At 32.8% G+C, this 21,989-nt stretch overlaps 2 protein-coding genes across 3 annotated transcripts; both read left to right on the top strand.

Moving 5' to 3' along the window:
• Nucleotides 1-391: 391 nt before the first annotated feature.
• LOC106769508 (uncharacterized protein At3g27210) lies at nucleotides 392-3,339 on the top strand. Of its 2 annotated transcripts, none has more exons than XM_014655150.2 (3): nucleotides 392-811; nucleotides 2,333-2,410; nucleotides 2,808-3,339. In XM_014655150.2, the coding sequence occupies exons 1-3, from the start codon at nucleotides 649-651 to the stop codon at nucleotides 3,221-3,223; spliced, it is 657 nt and encodes a 218-aa protein (XP_014510636.1). In that variant the 5' UTR covers nucleotides 392-648; the 3' UTR covers nucleotides 3,224-3,339. The 2 variants fall into 2 exon arrangements, with proteins under 2 accessions (XP_014510636.1, XP_014510635.1); XM_014655149.2 differs by having other exon boundaries at nucleotides 397-811; nucleotides 2,333-2,413.
• Nucleotides 3,340-11,397: 8,058 nt separating this feature from the next.
• Nucleotides 11,398-12,978, top strand: LOC106766127. The gene is made up of 2 exons (XM_014650883.2): nucleotides 11,398-12,032; nucleotides 12,172-12,978. The coding sequence occupies exons 1-2, from the start codon at nucleotides 11,398-11,400 to the stop codon at nucleotides 12,899-12,901; spliced, it is 1,365 nt and encodes a 454-aa protein (XP_014506369.1). The 3' UTR covers nucleotides 12,902-12,978.
• The last annotated feature ends 9,011 nt before the right edge of the window (nucleotides 12,979-21,989 follow it).

The raw sequence follows: 21,989 nt of genomic DNA, 5'->3' as shown, positions 1-21,989 counted from the left end.
TCTTAATTTTGTTTCTCGTATTCATAACTCAGGATAGGATGATTGTGGAAAGAATTTTAAAACTACGGAAAATATTCTTTTATCAATTTTTTTAATAATTTTTTTTTAACAATAACTTTTTTATATCATAACTTCTTATTAATACATTTTAAATATAATAATAACACATAATTTATTATTGTCAAAAAAATTATTAATTTAGCAAAAGGAAAAGAAACTGCTCATCTTAATAAGGTAAAAACCTAAAAAGTTGTGAGTGAGAGAAGATGAAATGAATTGTTGTAATAAGAGAGTCATCTTTCTCCAACTCCAACAAAGCATTAATTTTTCCATGGGACCCATCTTTCAAAATCCACATCCATCCATTATGCACATCCCTTACCATAACACTCTTGGTAGGATCACATAATACAACAAAATGTTGTTCACATAACTTCACTTTCAAGGCCAATCCTCTTTAACTTCCATTTTTTCTCACAAACACAACTTTTCCCTACCCTTTAAGTATAACACCAAAAACCCACACATTTTCACACCCTTTGCACATACTTCTTCTCTTTCTATCTCTCAAACCAAGTGCAGAGCATTAACTCTGGTTTCCTGTCACCCAGTGACCGTGATGACCATAAAGTTTTTGTCTTTTTAATCATGGGTTCGTGTTCTTCGCTCCCCAGAAAGGCTAACGCAGACATGAAGCTCAAACTCTCGTTGGGTTCCAAATCTGAGAAGCTTGTGATTCCTCCATCACCCATTAAGGGACAGCCCCTAAATGGGGATTTTAAGTGGTCAACGACCACCTTCACGGACCATGGTAAGCTCGTTTTTTTTTTTTTTTTGTTTCTGCAGATGTTGTGTTCATAGGTTGCTCTTCTCTGTTTTTGTGTCCAAGATTTTAAATCCGTTATTCTTGATGCTGTGGGGGGATTGCCCGTAAAGGTGACACAATTGTGGCTACAGTGATTTTGAAAACCTTGATGTTGTGGTCAAAATTGCAGATGAAGACTTTTCTTAACTTTCTCGTGACTTCTGTTACTATTAATATGTGAATGTTCCTGGGTATTTCGTTGAATGTGTGATCCTAAGATTATTAATCTCTTAGTATATGTTTGAAAAAAAGTTTTTTTTTTTCCATTTTAAATTTCTTTTGACAAAGTTATCTGATCTTTTTCGATCTTTTTCAGTGTTGATGCTTGATTTTATTGAAGCAGGATTCTCTTTTATTCTTCTGCCCTTTCGTTTCTGGTGATCTGTTTTCGCATCTTTTGTTTGTGAATTTTGGTCCAATTGATTTATAAATTTAATTTAATTTCTGTTGTACTTAGCTATGATTTGGTCATGATACCAAGTGGAAAATTATTGGATCCTCTTTAGTCGGTTGCATTCTCCAATTGGAGGAAGACACGTGTTATAAATGGTCCCATCCATCTGTGATGTCTCTCACTGGTTTCATGATTTGTATTGTGCATATATGAATATGACAGAAGAGTTCCAATTAAAAAAGTATGAAGATTTTTGTTTTCATGTTCCAGAAATACTTATATTCAATGTGTATATAGAAAAATGCTGATTTATTTGATGAGCCGTTCTTACACCATAAGCTAATTGGGATAAATCATCGTTGTTTTCTTGTTTGTTTTGATTGAGACATCCTTGGATAGTATTCATTCTTCTTCTTCGATGTCTATAAATGTGACCAATATTTTTGGTGTACATGAATTTTCTGTTAGTTTACATTGAACATGATTTCTCCTTTTGCTAAACAATACTTTATCTTGCCAGATTCAATCTGGGCTTAGGATTAAGCTTACATTACAAACATCATTTGAAAACAAGAACAGTATATTTGTAAACAGGTTTTAGAATTTCGTGCACCATGCTTATTCCAGGGACACTGCTGGTTGAATTTATCACATCTTGATATTTTATTTGTTGCTTCTTGTTGATTTAATTTCATACAAAGATACTTTTAACTGTACCGGCTATTGTTTTATGGTGATGCTTATTACAAGTGAGAGTGGTCACTGTCTTTGAATCTTCCAGACTTTTAACTCTAATTTTCTTACAGTAAAAAAGAGATGAACACTAAAGTATTGGGTGTCCAAGAATTGTTAATCTGTCTTTTCTGATAAACTTTACACTCTGCTGCTTCTGTTGATATGATTTATGTGCGTGATTGTTCCTGACATGTTGCTCTAAAATGATTGGTTCAAGTGCTTGCTTGTACATGAATCAATGAGGTGTTTAGGAATGAGTTTGTTTCATTTGTTGAAATACTTTCTCATAGGTTTCATATCCATGTTTGCAATTCACAAGCAATTATTTTCCTGAACAGGCAGCAAAGAGGAAGCATTTTTTGATTCCAAGCCCTGGTTAGACTCAGACTGTGAAGATGATTTCTATAGTGTCAATGGTGGTAAGGATTCCCTGTAACACTCTTTCCTTTGTTGTCCTTTTCTGGCTGAATTGGTTTACTTGGTCATTTTGTTATGTGTATACACTTGTGAAAACAATGTCATATCTAACTGTTATATATAAGGTGTTTAATAACTCCTTTAAAAGTCATACATGGTTGATAAAACTGCATCAAAAATTAATGGCATCATAATATATGATGGTGAACATCACACTGTCATGATTTATAGCATGACATGTAGTTTGTCATGGACAGTTTATGAAGGAAGAACTCATTGGTCATGACAAATTTTGGATATGTTGTTTTACCATTTTCTTTGTAGCTTTTCTTTCACTTGATATTCATTACTCTCTCCAACCACCTTCAGCTCTATAGTCTATTTCATTTTATGCAGACTTCACACCATCTAGAGGGACCACACCAGTTCACCACACTTTTGGGACCCCTTCTAGGAGTAGAATTCCTGGTTCTATTTCTGTTGCTGAACCATCCCCAGAGAAGAAAAAGAAACTGTTGGAACTGTTTCGTGAAAGTGTGAAAGATGAGAAAGTTGATGATTGCCATGGACACAAAGCAGTGAAACCAACCACACAACATGTTATGGCTAAATCTGCAAATTGCACTCCTTTTATATCAGGGGCTAATTCTACTTGTAGTAGTGAAAGAAGCATGAGTGAGGATCCTGCTTCCATTAGAGAGAAACCAGTTAAGTCTTTGCCATGGTGCATTCCGAGCTTGTCCTCATGCAGAAGCTTTAGGGAGAGAAGTAGGAAGACAAGTCCTGCAATAGAAGTAAATGGAAAACATTGAGTTTCCCTGCAATCTGATCAACCAAACTTTCTCTTATGTGTTTAATTTATACTCACTATGTTAATGTAAAACAATTGTACACCAGTATTCAATAAAATTTTGTCATCTTATCTCCATTTTTTGTTCCTTAATGTATGATAATATGATATATTTTTACTGTATGTTTGTGCTGAAAGTGCATGGAAGTTGTGCTCTTCTTTGATATCCCAGAAGTCACTTTAAGAAAAATTAGGTTGAGTAACAAATATTTGTCATTGAAATCTATAAATACATTACTATTAATGTGACAATAACTAAAATAATATATGTTAACAAGGAGATTATGCATCATTATTTTATTGGTATATCTTAAATAGACCAATAATGAGTTATCGTATAAATTGTTAAAAAGTTATTAAAAAAAATTTGTTAAAAAAAAATTTGCTAAAAAAATGTTTTTGCATAACTAAATTGTAATTACTATTTTTCTCATTATTTATATTTGTGATAACATCTTTTAATATCACTAACATTAAACTATATTATGACAAAAATAATTATTACTAATAATTTTTTATAATAATGACAAAAGCACATTATCACTAAAATTAAACTATGTTGGGACAAAAATAGTTGTCACTAATAATTGTGTAATAAATTTTGTGTATACAAAAATATATGGTCACACGTATATAAGACAATAGTGATAAATTAGTAGTCACTAATTATTATATATAATAACTATATTAATTAATTAATTATTTTAAAATCTTACTATAAATTATTAATTATTTTTTATAATTCCATTAGAAATTATGTTGATACCTAATTGACACATAATAAATAGACAAATTATTAAAAAAATGTTATAATAAATATCAATGAAAATAAATGAGCATTAAATATAAATATAAATATTAAAATACAAAATATCCATTACATTTTAAAGGACAAAAACAAACATTATAAATATCTACCAATGAATCCAAATATCATATATATGATCACTTATAACTTTAAATCATTTTCAACTTAACTTTGAACCAATTGTTTCTCCGCATTCTTTTTTGCCTTATCTATTGACTGTATTTTGTGAATGATTTGGCTCTTTTCCAACACAAAAAGTGCTTTACCCATAGGATAAGTTTTTTATTTATTTCCTCTCCTTGTAGCTCATCCACATTCTTCAAATTGTCCTATAAAATGTTGAAATATAGTAATTAATATTATGAACATGTCAACAACGCAAAACATAATAGTAAAAAACAAAATCAATTTTAACCAACTATAAACTCACCTACGTGATGTAGCGATGATGACATTGAATGGTGAAAAGAGAAAAAAATGATGGGTGGATTCTTCAGGAGAATTAGAAGTTGAGAAAGATATCAGAGTCATGATGACTAGATAGCCTAGATGGATTCAAGCATGATGTCATTCATTTATTCAGTTGTTCCATGAGAGAAAAACGAAACTAAGAAATAAACATTTTATATCTTTTTTTTTTCTAATTTTAAAATTTCTTCTATAAACTTAAATTATAATACTCACAAATTGATGTTGCAATATTTGGTTTTGTTACGTGATGTTGTGGAACATCATGGCTATAAAGACAATAATTTATAGAACAGGTTAGCAGTAGTATAATAATTAAATTTCCTTCCATAAATAGAATTCAAGGCTATAAATTTTACTATAGAATAAAAATTCCAGTATTGCTAAATTGATTCATACGATTTGATCAAGGATGATAACAAATTGTGGATTATTTTGAAATAAAATTTATGGAGAAATTGAAAATGTTCGGAAGTGGAAATGTAGGAATGTCTACACTATCTAGATTGAATTAGATAAAATTTGAAGAGTTTTGTAAACTCATTGGTCAAGGCTTAACAGAAGGGCTTTTTAAGTTTTCAAAATTTAATTGGAAGCCAATGCAGTGAGGTGTGGAATATATTGAATGTACAAACTAATATTTGTATAAAAGAAATAAAATTGCATATTATAACTATTGAAAGGATTAACATATTATCTCAAATAAGTGATTATTTATCTTTGTGTCACTTATTTGTATTCCACCTTAGTATTCTAGGTGTGTCTCTCCCTTTTCTTTACACACTTTATTTTTCTTCAAATGCTCTCTAGTTCAAGAAAGTTGACTTTTTTATTTGATTTTTGAATTTGATTAATATTTGTTATTTATAAATTATATATAATTTAGATTAGTTGAACATGATAGTATGGAGTTTGAAAGTATTCGACTCTTGAAAAATATTTTTTATCTTGTATTATTTTTTTGGACAATAACATAGATATGGATTGAAGTTGGATTAATTTACTATGTATAAGTAAAGGTTACTAGAGAGAAATAGAAGAGTTTATATAGTTTAATATAGCTTAGAAAACTAAAATGTGGTGAACAAAGTTAAAATTTTGAAAAAGCTAAATTACTGACAATTTTTTTAAAATTGTCGTACAAGTTTCAAAAGTTATAATGGTTTGACATCGAAGTATCATGAAATTTAAAAATAATGATGATTTGGTTACTTAACTATTGTGATATAGCCGAGGGTTAAGAAGATTTACCTTTTTACTTCCCGTGCATGCATAGTTCTTTTCTCGTCTTATCACCATCAAAACCTACTGCACCACAATTCTGTCTTCATTGCAAGTTTACTCACATTGTTCTTGCTTTCCATAATTTTGTTTCATCTCTCTCAATCACTTCTTCAACCATCGTTCTTCCTCACTTCTACCCTTATAAATCATTGTTCATTTAGAACTAGCGAAGGCCACATCGCTCGCCATTACTCTTTGAACCACCAAGGTGTCGTCGTTGACTCCTCTACTCTCTTTGGTCTAGTGTAGTTCCACCATAGTATTCTAGGCATGTCACTCCCTTTTCTTTACACTCTTAATTTTTCTCCTAGTGCTACTCTCCATTCCAAGAAAGTTGTTTTTTATTTGATTTTTAATTTTGATTAATATTTGTTATTTATAAGTTATATATAATTTAGATTAGTTGAACATGTTGGTATGGAGTTTAGCAATATCTGACCCTCGAAAAATATTATTTATTATTCTTTATCTTGCATTACTTCTTTGGGAAATTCTTATGCATTGATAGAAAACTAATTTCGGTCACTTACCTACATAACATAAATATGTATTGGAGTTGGATTAATTTACCATGTATAAGTAAAGGTTACTAGAGAGGGGTAGAAGAGTTTATATAGTTTGATCAACGTAATATTGGTAGCTTAAAAAACAGGATAAGGATGAGGTGTCTTTGTGTGAATTGTTTGAATGAGAAAAGATTGGATATGGCCAACATTATAGAATATCCTTCATGCAATGGATTTATAAAGAATTATACAACATGGACTTGGCATGGTGAATTGTTAGGCATTCCAAGTGTGTCTAAAACACATGAATTTGTTGTTTGGACAATAGACGATAAATTAGAGAACATGATCCGTGATGTTAGAATACAATCCTTTATTGAAGCATTGTATGAAAATATCTCTACCAATACAGAGATTCTGTTATATTTTGGTTCAATTGACTTCACATGATTAAAACACACTATTAAGATTGATGAATTTTAAAGGCATTAATCGGTGGACTGGTAAAAGCTTTATAAAATGACTTCAATTGTTGGAGGAAATGCTTCTTAAAAGTAACCACCACCGAACTGAAATTATGAAGAAAAAAATACTTTGTGTAAAGGGTATGAAATATAAAAAGATTCATTCATATCATAATGATTGTATTTTATATAAAAAAGAGTTTATAAGTTATGAAGAAACTTAAAAACAATTTTTACAAACTCGAAAAAATGTAAAATGAAAAATTAATATCAAACTTTTATATATATATATATATATTTTGTTTTTTTGGGAAAATTTTGTTTTGAAAAGGAACTAGGAAAACAATTCTTTTTGAAACCTAAAATAAGATTTTTGGACATGTAGGAGTGAAAAAACTTTGGGAATTTGAGTGTTTGAATAACAAACCTCAAGTGTTTAGAGGATCATAGTTGAAAAATCAATATGGATAAGTGTACCCAACTAGTGAGAAGAACTAAATACTGATAGTTGAGTGAAATCACCTTGAGGAATTGTCACTGGTTTTGTTTCAAATTTTTGAACTTTAGAAGCATGAAAAAGATCAAGGTATGTTCTTTGTTGAAGAATTTATAACTCAGAGTCAAATAAGTCTATCTTAAATTTAAATATCCTTTTTAAACTTTAGTCTCATATACACACACCTTAGCCCATAAAAGTTTAATCATCCCACCTTTTCTCATTGATAATAAAGATGAAAACACCATGTGTGTTGAATAAAAGGCAAGACTTAAGGCTGAATAAAAAACTTGCCTAAAGAAATGTAGTCCAAATGACTAAGGAAAATAAAAATATAAAGACATGCACCAGAATTGAAATAGAGAAGAAATGCATCAAAAGGGGCAGTAAAACACAGTTAAGTTAAAAAGGAATGAAGGACCTATAATACATGCATATTGATTATGTGTAGATAGTATTTGGAAATTAGATACAAAATTAGTTCCTTTAAATCATGGCTACATTACAAGCTCTAGAAAGACCTTAGTGATCCATGCTGATTATACGTAAATAGTATTTGAAAATGAGATATAAAACTAAGTGAAAGTTTGTAAGGTTGTTTAGAGCGTTAATTATATACTTAAGCTGAGAGTGCATTCACTATTAAGCAGATTGAAAAGCATGAGTGAAAATCCATTTTTGATTTCAAAACTATGAATTGCTATATATTTATGTTGGTTCATATATAAGTGGATTCCCTTGTTGCACCATAATTGCATTGTTCTTAAATGAAACATATGTTGAAATTGAGCATTGCTAAAAATGATCTATAATTACAGGGCTTTGCACCTAATTTTAGGTATCCATTCTTCTTTTAGGCACTCTGTATTCAAAGTAGATTATATTAAGAGAGCTATGGGAGACGAACAACATATCCTAGAGATTAGGCTTTCTATCAACATGATGAGTAGCTAAATTCTTCTATGTTGAGATTGGATGTAATTAAATCTAATTATTTGTCCTACTACCTCTTTAATATTTATGTATTTTCAGTTATTTAATAGTTTATTATTTGGTTTATGCTAAATACTTGGATGAATTGACAACTCGTCCTATTTCACTAGTTTGGATTGAATTGGAAGATTGCTTTCAAACTATGGTCCAATCAAATCATTTCATTCTTGTTTGAGGATTCCACAGGTTGAGATGAGTAGTTATGATTTTCTGTTTATCTAGATAGAATATTATTTTATGATAAAATAAACAAATTTTAATTTTAGGTAAGTTGATATTTTATTGTCAGTTTTTATTATTTGTACTTGGTCCAAGGTCCGATTTGCACCTATTTAAAGGTTGTCAAAGTTTAATGAAAATTACCCACAATGGATTGAAGAGGAAAATTATTTGTATGTATAGTAAGATTTTCCCAACAAAGAGTCATATACTCAAAGTAGGTATTCATTCTACACGAGTGGAGGAATCACATTATGTTTGAAAATTCTTAGGTTTTAAGTAGCATGAATGTGGTTTAGAACTATCTTAAAGTACTCCCAAAACATTGAATAATTAAAATATATGTACAAAAGATAAGTAGCAATAAATAGAGGAAGAAAAGATAAAATTCAACCTCAACATGCATTTATTATTATATTTTCCATATCTCAGTTTAACTCTATTTTATGATCAACACCACTTTTATGAACACTATCCATTCATTTCAACATATCACAAATGGATACGATACTTGTTGATACTATTATACACCATTGCACTTGTTGGAATTGGTTACTACTTTAGCATTTCATCAGTAGCATTTGAACCTAATGACTTATTAGAATGAGGATTTATCTCAAACATCATCATTTCCTTAGAAATTCATCTGACAATGATGTAAGACAACTAGGTTAAAGATCTACTGGGTTGAATATGCTTGATCTAGACCTCAACATAACTAAAATAAAATAACATTGTTAGTAATTTTTTTAAATGTAATTAACATCTATAATAATAAAAGAAAAATAAAATAATGATGAATCAAGATCTATCGGATGATATATCAAACGAGAACTAAAGTTCATTAAATGTTTACTTTTAAATTTTAAATTTAAAAACCTAAAAACATTAATATATACTTGTTTCGTGTGTAGGGTCGAGTCACTTCTAACACCTTCACAATTTCTCCTTTAATGTTGTTTGGGTAACTAATTGTTCAGTCTTCGTCTTCATTCCAACCGTCTAGAGGGGTACCTGCCAAAAGTTTTCCGATGCTTAAGTCAGCAAATTGGCCGTACGAAAGTCAGAGCTATGGTATTAAATGTACAGTAAAATGTGATCACATACCTCTTACCTTTGACTTATATTTATAGTTTTTTATATGGGCTTGAGATTAGTGAAAACTCAATCTCGGCCTAATATCCCTAATTACCATTTACCTTAACCCTTGCAAAGAAAACTTATCTCTTGAATAAGACCGTCCGACCTTGGTAGTGTTGTCCGATCGTGTCCAACATCATCTATCCGCTATTGAACTATTCCTAACTCCTCAGAGTCGTCCGACCTTCTCGATATGCATTATCTCACGAGTCGTCACTGTATCCAAGCCCCCCAAGCTCTAAACAACATAGTTGGCGTTGAGGTTTATTGCAGGCAGTATTGTGGTTGATCTGTCATGGCTTGGCTCTAGCCATTCGGTGCGTTTCGAAATTTCATTTCGGCAAGAAACTTTGGGAAACTTACAATAATGCAACAACCAATTGGACAAAAAGTTACCCTACAATTAGAAATGAAGATCTACTTCGCCATCACAAAGGAAGACCAACTTTACCATTTTTGCAGGTGAGGAGAAGGTTGGTTCTAAGAGATTTACATTATTTCTAGAGTAAGGATAACGTGACATACATTGATATTCATTTGACCTATCTAATGATATTAAAAAGGTAAACTTTTATAATTTTTATGTTAAACTAATGTAAGTCTTAATGTATAAAAAAACTCCCTTTATGTCTGACCATGATAGTTTTAATGTAAATATTTTTATTTTTTTTTCCGTAAAATTGTCACAATTTTTTTTTTCTCTTAGGTGTGTTATGTATGAGTTAGATGTAAATTAAATGATATAAATAACTATTTTTGTATTAGTGACTAAAACTAAGTAATTTAAAATACTTGGAGATCAATTGAGCATTTAAATTTTTTTAGAAACTTATATTATCAAAAAAATATTTAAAAATTAATTAAAGTTTTGTAATGGAATTAAATCCTCTTTAATTATCACTTGACTCACTTTAAATGATGATGAACTCACGTGAACAAAAGAAACACTTACGTAAGAGTGGATTAGAATTACCTAATAGATCATAAGTGAAATCAAATTGACACCTCTATATTTTATCATATATCTCTATTTGTATTCTAATTTGCATGAAAAATATTTTAATTTGTATGTAACAAGCACGAAAATCAATCCCGGGTTCATTTAGTATCACTTTCTCTTATGGTATCAAGACTAGGAAGTAATAAGCAAATTAAGGTCTCTTTATGGTAAAACACGATTGTATTGTACTTATCTACCAACCATTTTCAGCAGGAATATATTCATACTTGAAATACTAGGAAAGCGCAATGAATCCACTTCTACATGCCTTTTCACCGCAATTTCTTACTATTAATTCCAAACTTGAAACATTCACAAAGCTAAAAGCATCCACTACGTACTATATCTCCTTGTTTACCCCAAGAATAATATACACAACCATAGCGTCAAAGTAACACTTCAACTTTTTTCTTTCTTTTTTGCATTTTAAATTATACGAACTCCCTAGTAACCATAATTAAGATAAGTCAATTTGTATATTCCTCAATTTTTGAATTTATAATTACTTTAGAAATACAAGTGTGGGTCTGATTCTTAATTTATATATATTGAAATTTTTGGATTTAAAGCAGTGTTATATAGATTTGACAAAGTTTCAGTGGAATCTTTCCGTAAATCTTCTCTAAACACACGTGAAATTCAAGTTCAGTGATTCTTACACTCATTTTCTGACTATTTAAACTACAACATGAAGTGAGTTCATGAACCCTGAACTTCACTTGTCAACACCCACAAATATATACCAACCAAACATTAGTATGAGTGAGACAGCATACCTCAGAAATAACTTTACTAAACTAGAAAAGGCAAAGGAAACCCCACAAAATAAAGTCCCAAAGATACAAAAGGTAGCAAGTTATCTCCGAGATCGAGAGCACTCGAAGAACCATTACTTACCCAGGTTAGTTTCAATTGGTCCAATCGATCATGGTAAACGGAAGCTGGAGCTGGGAGAAAAATACAAGCTTATGTGGACAGCAAAGTACCTTCAACGCACCAAACAAGATGGTCCAACTCTGTACCAAAAGATTGCATCAAATATCAAACATTTGAAAGAACAGTTTGCTGAGGATGTCATTAGAGACTTCGATGGTGATGATGAAAAGCTGTCGTGGACGCTATTTGTGGATGGTTGCTCTCTGCTACAAATCTTGGAGAAGGCAAACCTCGAGGATCGAAAAGAAATGAATCTTAAGGTTGACCAACTGGTTCTTGTGTGCCAGGATGTGCTTTTGCTAGAGAATCAACTTCCCTATGAAGTGCTTAAACTCTTGTCAGGCCACCAGAATGATGACACACTGGTAAACAGCATGAACAAGTTTCTTGAGTTCCATCATTTACCAGCAGCAAAAGATCAATGCATAGGCAAGTATAATAACAAGGAAGGAGACAGGTATATATTGTATTTCGTATTGCATATTGATATGTCATAAGTTGGAAAGTTCCTTTACATGGATGTATGTAACAATTAGTTGATATATCACCAAAAGTCAGCCATTATGCTTATACTCTGAACATGGTTTATTTTTTAGAGCATTGGATGAAGATGGGTATGCCAGCGTTTACGTAAATGAAGAGACCCTTGATGAACGCAAGGACTTACCTTTTCATCTTCTCGATAAGTTTCACAGACGTGTGGTAGGTGACTCCCAACATCAAAATCAGGACTTAACCATGATGAGCACAAAAAGGTGCTTCGACACGACAACGTACAGGAACATAAAGGAGCTGAGAGAAGCGGGTATTAAACTGAGGTTAGGAAAATCACGCAGGCTGAGAGACATCGTCTTCTCTTATCGCTCGAATTTTCTGTGGGCCGAACTTATACTTCCTGAGATCACGGTTGACGACACAACAGCTACAACTTTTCACAACCTGATAGCGTATGAGATGTGTCCAGATTTTGAGAACAACTTCGAGATTAGTTCCTTTGTGGCATTCATGGACTCGCTTATTGACCATCATGAGGATGTGAAGGAGCTGAGATTAGCAAAGGTTCTGCACAATTCGCTTGGGAGTGATGAGGAAGTGTCACAGCTCTTCAACACCATAAGCGCCGACTTGGTGCCCAACTGTGCGATCTATTCGGGTGTTAGACGACAGATTGAAAACCATTATAAGAAGAAATACAGGGCTTGGATTGCTCTTGGTTATCATACTTATTTTAGTAACCCTTGGGCATTCATTGGTTTTCTTGCTGCCATTTTTGCCCTAGTTCTCACTTTCATCCAAGCTTGGTTTGCCATTCACCCTAAATGCTGAAATTTCTTTCTTACTTTTCAATCTCTCCCACAACATTTCGTTATGCGTTTTGCTACTCTTTTCTAATCAAAATTAAGGATTTGTAGACTCACAATAAAATTCTGTTTCTGATTAATGTATCAATGTTATATTGTATTTTCTCTTTTTCACATGTCATTATGAATTTTTTTTTTTGTTGAAAGTGCTTCAAAGTATATATTTGAGGATGATTATAGAAAGAAATGGAAAACTTTCTTTAACAACTCATTTTTGTTAACTTTTTGACAAACGTCAAATGATGGCATTTGATTGGTTCATTTCAAATAATATTTTTGTTAACCTTTTGACAAACGTCAAATGGTGGCATTTGATTGGTTCATTTCAAATAATATTTTCAGAAATAAAATCTTATGCAGAGAGTGTTTTGGGAACGAAAAAAGAGATTCATTTTCTTCCTCTCAGCAATTTGAAATCTCTCTATCTCAAGTCTTTCTCTTACTGTTGTCCGTCGTTCGAACCGACTATCATGATATCCACTAAAATCTCTCTTCATCTCTTTATTGTCTCATTTTGTTTTCGCATTTTTGTGTTGTCTCCCTCTCGCGATTTGCCACTAGTAAAAAATTGGGATTATACAGCGCACATTATGCCACGATTCACCAGAAACCGCAGCATAATGCTGCGCGGTGGCAGTTTTGTAAATAAATCGAACTTATATGTCGCGGTTCCTCCCTTAACCGCGGCATATACCCCACTCAACCATCATCTTTGACGCCACATATGCAAAAAAAATTAAATAACAGGGGTATATGCCGCGGGTACTCAGAGAACCACGACATATTCCCCTGCCAATTTATTGCAGCATATAGTCCTGTCACCTACTGACATTCCCCAAAAGGCAGTTGAGGAGACAGTTGAGTATTCAGAACGTTAGGGTATAGGCCGCGGTTCTCAGAGCAACCGCGGCATATTACCCCATCTGAATAAATTTGAAATATATAAGGGTATTTCAAAAATAATTTTAAAAATGCCATTTTTTTTAAGGAGTATAGGCAGCGGTTATGTTGTGAACCGCGGCATATACCCCTTTACTACAGCGGGTAAATTGTTAACTGCGACATATTCCCTTTGGTAGGTTAAAAAAAACAAAACACAGAACAGTTCCATCTTTTCCACGTGATTCTGAAGCATTTCTCTGCCTCTGCCTCCACGCGATAACGCCGCTGCTGCCGCGTCATCTTCGTCGAACCGTCTTTGCCGCCGCGCCATTCCGGCCGTCCGTCGCGCAAGCTTCTGCCGCCGCGCCACCCTCTCCGTCGCGCGCCATCTCTCCCTCCCCTAGTACGTTCCATTTTCTTCTCTGATGAAATTTTTGTGCTATATTGAAATGCTAGGTTTGAATATGTTGTTGTGGCTTTGATCGTTTTTGTCAAATTTGTTGTGGTTTTGGTGGTTCAATAAGAGACAAAGTATGTTAGCTTGTAGGGGAAAGGATTGGAATAGAGGTAGATAAAATGTATTTAATTTTTTTTTATCAGCAAATTTATTTAATTTTAATAATATGCTATGAACTTTTTTTAGTAGATTTATTATAAAATCAAAATTATGTGATTGAATGATTCCTATAGACAAACTGTGATAATTCTCATATGAAATTATTTGTGATAGGATGTTTGAATTAATTATTTCAATGATTATTAATTGTATGATTGTATGACTGAATTGATTGTATGATTGAATTGATAATTTTATATAGAATATTGTATAATTTTAATTTTGTAAAATTTTAGAATGGATGGAAATTGGATTAATTTACCACGTATTAGTGCTGAGTACGAGAGAGGTGTAGAGGAATTTATACAATTTGCACAACGTAATGAGGGAAGAAGTGATGATGAAGTGAAATTTAGATGTCCTTGTGTGAACTGTTTGAATGAGAGAAAGTTGAACGCAACCCAAATTAGAGAACATTTTATCTGTGATGGTTTCCTAAGATGTTATACAACATGGATATGGCATGGCGAAGAAATGTACTTTTCGACTGACTTGCAAACTGAAAATGTTACTGACTCCACCATGGAAGAAGATCGACCGGATGAAGACAAATTGGAGGACATGATCCGCGATGTTGGCGCAGAAAATTTTGCCAAAGCTCATGTGTATGACACGATGTTGACTGATGCAGAAACACCTTTGTATGTCGGTTTAACTAAGTTCACACGTTTGTCAACTGTGTTAAGGCTCATGAATTTGAAGGCGAGCAATGGATGGACTAATAAGAGTTTTATAGAATTGTTGATGTTGTTGAATGAAATGTTGCCAGATGGAAATACACTACCCACTCGTAATTATGATGCGAAGAAAATTCTTTGTCCAATGGGTATGGAGTATAAAAGGATACATGNTTGTCCNAATGACTACATTTTATATAGGAAAGAGTTTGAATTTTTGACAAAGTTTCCAAAATGTGGCTTATCACGATACAAGTCAAAAAACAATAGTGAAGATAATGGTCAGATAGAAAAAAATGGATCTGCTTTGAAAGTAGTTTGGTACCTTCCAATAGTGCCCAGACTTAAGCGTTTGTTTGCGAATCCCAAAGATGCTAAAAACCTTAGATGGCATGNANATGAGAGAAAAATTGACGGGTTGCTTCGTCATCCAGCTGATTCAAAGCAATGGAAAAATATTGATCGACAATTCTCCGAATTTGGTAAAAAGTGTAGAAATCTTAGGCTTGGTTTAGCCACTGATGGAATGAACCGATTTGGTAATCTGAGTACCAATCACAGTTGTTGGCCAGTTATATTGATAATTTACAACTTATCTCCTGCATTGTGCATGAAGAGGAAGTACATGATGTTGTCTATGATGATATCTGGTCCAAAGCAGCCTGGAAATGACATAGATGTTTATCTAAGCCCACTAGTTGAAGACTTGAAGGGGTATTTATAGGTGAGGAGCGCGTCAAAATCAGGCCCAAGTCCAGCGTGCTACCGCCGGGCGGTTTAAGTGTGCCGCCCGGCGGTTTCCCATAACCTGCCGCCATCGCCTGGCGGCAATCGCCAGCGCCCAGCGGTTTCTCTCAACGTGAAATGCCCTGCCTACTCCTCGTTCTGGACCGCCCGACGGTTCAAGTGTGCCGCCGGGCGGTGCGTCGACTCTTCAAATCTTCATTTTTAGGCTCTTTTTTTGAGTCAACGACCTGTATCTTCAACTCCATTCTTACTTTTCTCAAATTAGCTATAAAACAATGCAAAAATAAGCATAAAATCGCTAAAAACAACTTTTGAATCTCTCCAGACTCATTTTTTGAGTTTTGCTTGATTCTAAGCTCATTCCGAGTAGTAAAGGGTGTAATTTGGTCCAATTTGACATATGAAAATCACTGTTTTTCAACCTTCATCATTAACGAAGACAATCTGATTAATATTCATTTTGCTGATAACCATTCATTTCAAACTACAACAAATTTGGATGACCAATCTCTAGTTGACGACGATGTACATGCAATTCGGTCAGATCATGATGAGGAAATATACATATGATGAATCCATATCTTTATGTATGAATTTTCAATTTCTGTATAAGTATTTTATTAATATCACATAAGTTTTCCTTTTATATATCACATAAGTTTTCCTTTTATATATTTCCTATGATTACTATTACATGTTTTGTTAAATTATATGATATTACATAAGTCTTTTATTAATATTTCATGTTGCTATTTATTTTGACAGATATATGACTGATCATCCACATTCTTCAGGGGATGAGGCTCCCCCTACCAGATCCACTAGAGGACCCACTATGATGAAACAACTTTTGATCAGAAAGAATAGTGGTGAAAGAACTCCAGTGAATGTGAACATCATCACGGGTGTGGCAACTGGCCCCTATGTAGATGACTTCCGATCATACCTTTGAGTAGTGGCACGTGATAGGATTAATATTCTCATTGCATCTTTTGATCATGTGTCTGAGGTTGATCGGAACATTATATGGAACGATATATTGGTAAGTTAATTAATATCATTTGAATTANANTTTGTTTATATTGATAATTTTGTACTGATACAACTTTATTATGTTTATTTCAGCTGACATTTGACATTCCAAATGTCGCAACACTTAGAAATAAGTGTTTGTCAACTGTTGCTGAAAACTTCAGAAACTTTAAAAGTAAGTTGACATCAAGATATATCTTTGGACACCTTAAACATAAGTCTCCATGTAGTTCATATAAGTCCATTGATGAGGAGACTTAGCGGCTTTTTAAAGAGAGTCGGATGTCAGAGGAATGACAGGTTAGTATAGTTGATATTATTTAATTCCTCATTAACAAATATATATCATATGAACTAATTAATTAATGTGTATGTGATAGGCAATTAGAAGCAAAACACAAGGAACAAGTGCTCATAAAAAAAACTCCCACCTATTATCTCATGGTGGGTATAGGAAGCTTGAGGAGAAAATCCTCAAGCAAAAGACAGATGCTAGACCACCATCTCAGGGTGGTAGCCCCCCTCAGCCTCCTTCTCCACCTTCTAGACATGAAAAATGGAAGTTGGCTCGTATGAGATCATCGAGTACCTACTCTTCCGACACTGCACGGGAAATTTCTGAAAGAATTGTAAGTTATCACTGGTCCTAAAATAATAAGTATTGTAATTATACATACTACATTGAACTTTTTAAAGGATAATGGTGTTTTGTAATGTTAAAGATTATTTTGGGAGCTCTTCTCGTCAGCCTTCATATGCATACAACAAAGCACAAAGAGAAAGGATGACAGAAGATATCACAAAAAAGGTCAGAGTGGACCTTAGAGAGGAGATCAGAAACGAGGTTAGATCAGAGCTCAGGGCTGAATTCAGCTCCATGTTCCAACAACAGTTTGAAAGCTATGGCATGCGCCCGGTGCCATCTCCTGTACAGGAACAGGAACATGTTGTGCCTCCCACAGGTAAACTTAATAAACATTTATGTGCAATTATTTTTATCTTTTGTATAATCTAACATTTACTCTGACAAGGAGAAGCGGGAAAGGAAGTTGTTCCGCACCAGCCGTCCCAGGGGATGACATGGACGATGGTAGTCCATGTCTGTTATACATTTTAGACGATACCGAGACGGTCCTGGTAGCTCGTGGAACACTGTTTAGGTCAGCGATTGTTGTTCATGGTATGGAACTATTAGAGGATGAGGTGAAGGTCTCAGTGGACCAAACGATCATACCAGATGCCTCAGTTCCTCTGGCCACAAAAGAGATTTTCACTGTGGAACAAGCATTGAAGTCCTTTATCGCTTGGCCTAAACATTTGGTTGGTTCAGTTTCTGACCCCTCGGTATGAAATTCTTCTTTACACTTCTCAATTTTAAAGGTTATTGATGTCAAAACTTATCTTATTTTTTCATGTAACAACAGACGCAAGCACAAGAGAAGATTCCTCTATCTGAGGATGATCCTCTTGCTTCATTGCATCTACTTGCTGACATCCTTGAAGATAAGCCTTTGGAGGTTGAGTATGATGCTAATGTATTTGGGAGAGCCTTTGAGGTCCCAATATACCTTCATAGCCAAGATGTCATTGAGCTTGCGTCGGGAACACAAGAGTTGAATATTTCAATTATTCAGCTATGGATGATGTAAGTCTATGAGCAATTATTTATATATAAAATTGATTTATATATCAAGTATCCTTATATCAAAGTTAATTTTTGATTTTAGGTATATGTCTGGGGTCAGTAACAAGTTGGGGCGTTCTGATGATTATGGATTAATTGATCCCCAATCAATTCATGAATCAAATGATTTTGATCAGATCAACAACAATCTAATAAGAAGTTTTGCAAGCGGCAAGAAAATATACTTTTTACCTTATATATCCGGGTAAGTGAACTTTGTTAACATAATAAAGTTCCATATGTGATTTTAATATATAATAGTTAAGTTATTATGAATTTCAGGCGTCATTGGCAGCTTCTTGTTATGTCTATGCAAGAGAACTATGCTTTGTGGTTCTGCTCATTGCACAGGCCTCCTCCCACACATCTCAGATAAGCAATTGATTGGTAAGAACCTCAATGTTTGGACTTTCTTTGTTATATAAATGAATGCTAAAACCTTTTTTTATATATAGTTCTATTCCAGCAAGTATGATGATGGTTGGGAGATCAATTGCTAACAGTAGAAAGATTGCTTGGATTTCTCTAAAGGTTTGACATATGCTAAAGCCATACTTTGTTATAGTTGTTTTATTTTAATGTTATTCACTAACTATTTACAACTGTGATGATAAATTGTAGTGTAACAGACAAAATGGGTCATATGAGTGCGGATACTATGTAATCTATTGGATGTCCCATATTGTTCGTTCTCACATCACAAGAGGCTGGGAAACGGTAATATTTAACTTTAACAAATTTTGATTTTTTCCCAAATTTAGAATTCATATACACTAATTAATATGAATTGTCTTGTGCAGAAATTCAAGACTACTACACCAGTTCCTGAGAAGCCACTATTATTCATGAGGAACGCTGCTGCGAAATATATAGTTAGATTATACAATAGATCTTAGTTACTAGATTTAAACATTGCATTTGNTTAGATTGTATTTTATTAGACTTTGTACTTTATTTGATGTTAAAATACATTTCAACATGTATTTGTTCTGTTGAAAATGAATTTGAACGTGTATTTGATATGCAGGTCTGTTTTTGTGGTAGTGGATATGACAAAAACAGACCTGCAATTTTAAAAAACTACAGGGTAATATGCCCAAAACCGCGGCATATAGTGTTCGTTTTTTTTTTTTATGGACCTTTGGCCGCGGTTAGTGCAAGAATCGCGGCATATTCCTAGGTCTTTTACCGCGGTTCTAACCGCGGCATATACTGGAACAATTTTTTTTTTTTTTAAAAAAAGGGGTTTAGGCAGCGGTTCCTTGTACAACCACGGTATATTCCCCAACCTTTTTACCGCGGTTGTAATCGCGGCCTAAAGTCTCTGACTTACAATCGCGGCTAAATATGCCGCAATTCGTAAACCGCGACGTATAGTGAAAAATAACCGCGGTAAAAGCCTTTCGTTGCACTAGTGTGCTCTTGTTTTCTCATCCATTGGGACATCGAAAGTGACCTCTCCCAATGTTGCTCCACCAGCATTGTAGCATTCTGCCTATCTACCTCTCTCGCACTCTCCATCAATGAGAAAAGATATCTCCTTTCTCTATGGTTTGGGTTTTGTTTAGTGAGAAAAGGAGTTTCTCATAATATCGATAAATAGAATCAATCATCCATCTAAAAAAATAGAATAAAACTCGTAAAAATACACCCAAAATCATCAAAAAAAGACATAAAAAATTACCTTGGGGAGTTAAGTTTTTCCAACTAGCAAGTCACGTATTACTTTTTGTACAAATCAGCATTAGGCCCTGGTAATGGATTACAGGTCCCTGTAATCGATTAGCAAGGCATAACTTGGATAAAAATAGTCATAGACTTCACCTACCTTGGTTCAAAAACATATATGGGCTTTGAACTTTGTTTACTATTTTAATCATAACTTAGTATAAATTGACATATATGGTTATAGACTTCACCTACCTTGGTTCAAAAACATATATAGTCATGGACTTTACCTACCTTATTTATAAAGTAAGGAGGATAACATGATGCAAATTGACATTTATTTGACACACCTAATAAGGATAAAATGATCTTAAAAAGATAAATTTTTATAATTTTTCGAAAAAAAAAGATAGTATCCAATAAATGTAAAAAATTATTTGTCAAAATATATATTTTTTATTTTCATGATGGTTAGATTACTTTTTTATGTTAGACTAATTTAAGTCTTAACGTAAACGAACTCCTTTATGTCTGGCCATGAGAGGTTTAACATAAATATTTTTATTGTTTTTTGTAAAAATGTTACAAATTTTTTTCTCTTAGATGTATTATATGAGTTAGATGTAAATTAAATTATATAAATAACTATTTTTGTATTAATGACTAAAACTATGTTATTTAAAATATTTGAAAATCAATTGAGCATTTAAACTTTTTAAAAACTTGTATTATAAAAAAATATTTAAAGATTAATTAAAATTTTGTAATGAATTAAATCCTCTTTAATTCTCACCTTGGCTCACTTTAAATGAGAATGAACTCACGTGAACAAAAAAACACTTACGTAAGAGTGTATTAGAATCACCTAACAGATCATAAGTGAAATCAAATTGACACCTCTATATTTTATCATATATCTCAATTTGCATGAAAAATATTTTAATTTATATGTAACAAGTACGAAAATCAATCCCGGGTTCATTTAGTATCACTTTCTCTTATGGTGTCAACACTAAGAAATTATAAGCAAATTAAGGCCTCTTTATGGTAAAACACGATTGTAGTTACCTACCAACCATTTTCAGCAGGAATATATTCATACTTGAAATACTAGCAAAGCGCAATAAATCCACTTCTACATGCCTTTTTCTCCGCAATTTCTCACTATTCATTCCAAACTTGAAACATTCACAAAGCTAAAAAGCATCAAGACGTTGTTTACCCCAAGAATAATATACACAACCATAGCGACAAAATAATATATAGTTCAATTTTTTTTCTTTCTTTTTAAAATTTTAAATTCTACGCACTCCCTAGTAACCATAATCTTGATAAGTCAATTTGTATATTCCTCAAATTTTGAATTTATAATTACTTTAGAAATACAAGTTTGAGTCTGATTCTTAATTTGAATGGATACGAGAAAATTGAAAACATATATATTGAAATATTTGGATTTAAAGGAGTGTTATATAGATTTGACAAAGTTTCAGTGGAATCTTTCCGTTAACACACGTGAAATTCAAGTTAAGAAATGATACTTTAACCCACGTTAAATGATCTTAAAAGAATAAATATTTATAGTTTTTGGAAAAACAAGAAAGTAAAAAGTAAGCTAAATATCTCCCTTGATCCTTTTATTTGTGTGAAAATCTTAGTTCGGTCCTCAAGTTTTGAATTGTCTCAATTGGGTCATAATTTTTGTAAAAATGCACACATTTTACCCCAACCGTTAACTGATCTTAAA

The sequence above is a fragment of the Vigna radiata genome, chromosome 7 (genome assembly GCF_000741045.1).
Source record: "Vigna radiata var. radiata cultivar VC1973A chromosome 7, Vradiata_ver6, whole genome shotgun sequence".
Classification (NCBI taxonomy): domain Eukaryota; kingdom Viridiplantae; phylum Streptophyta; class Magnoliopsida; order Fabales; family Fabaceae; genus Vigna; species Vigna radiata.
The sequence above is the reverse complement of the archived record's forward strand: the minus strand, read 5'-3'. Positions and strand labels throughout refer to the sequence as shown.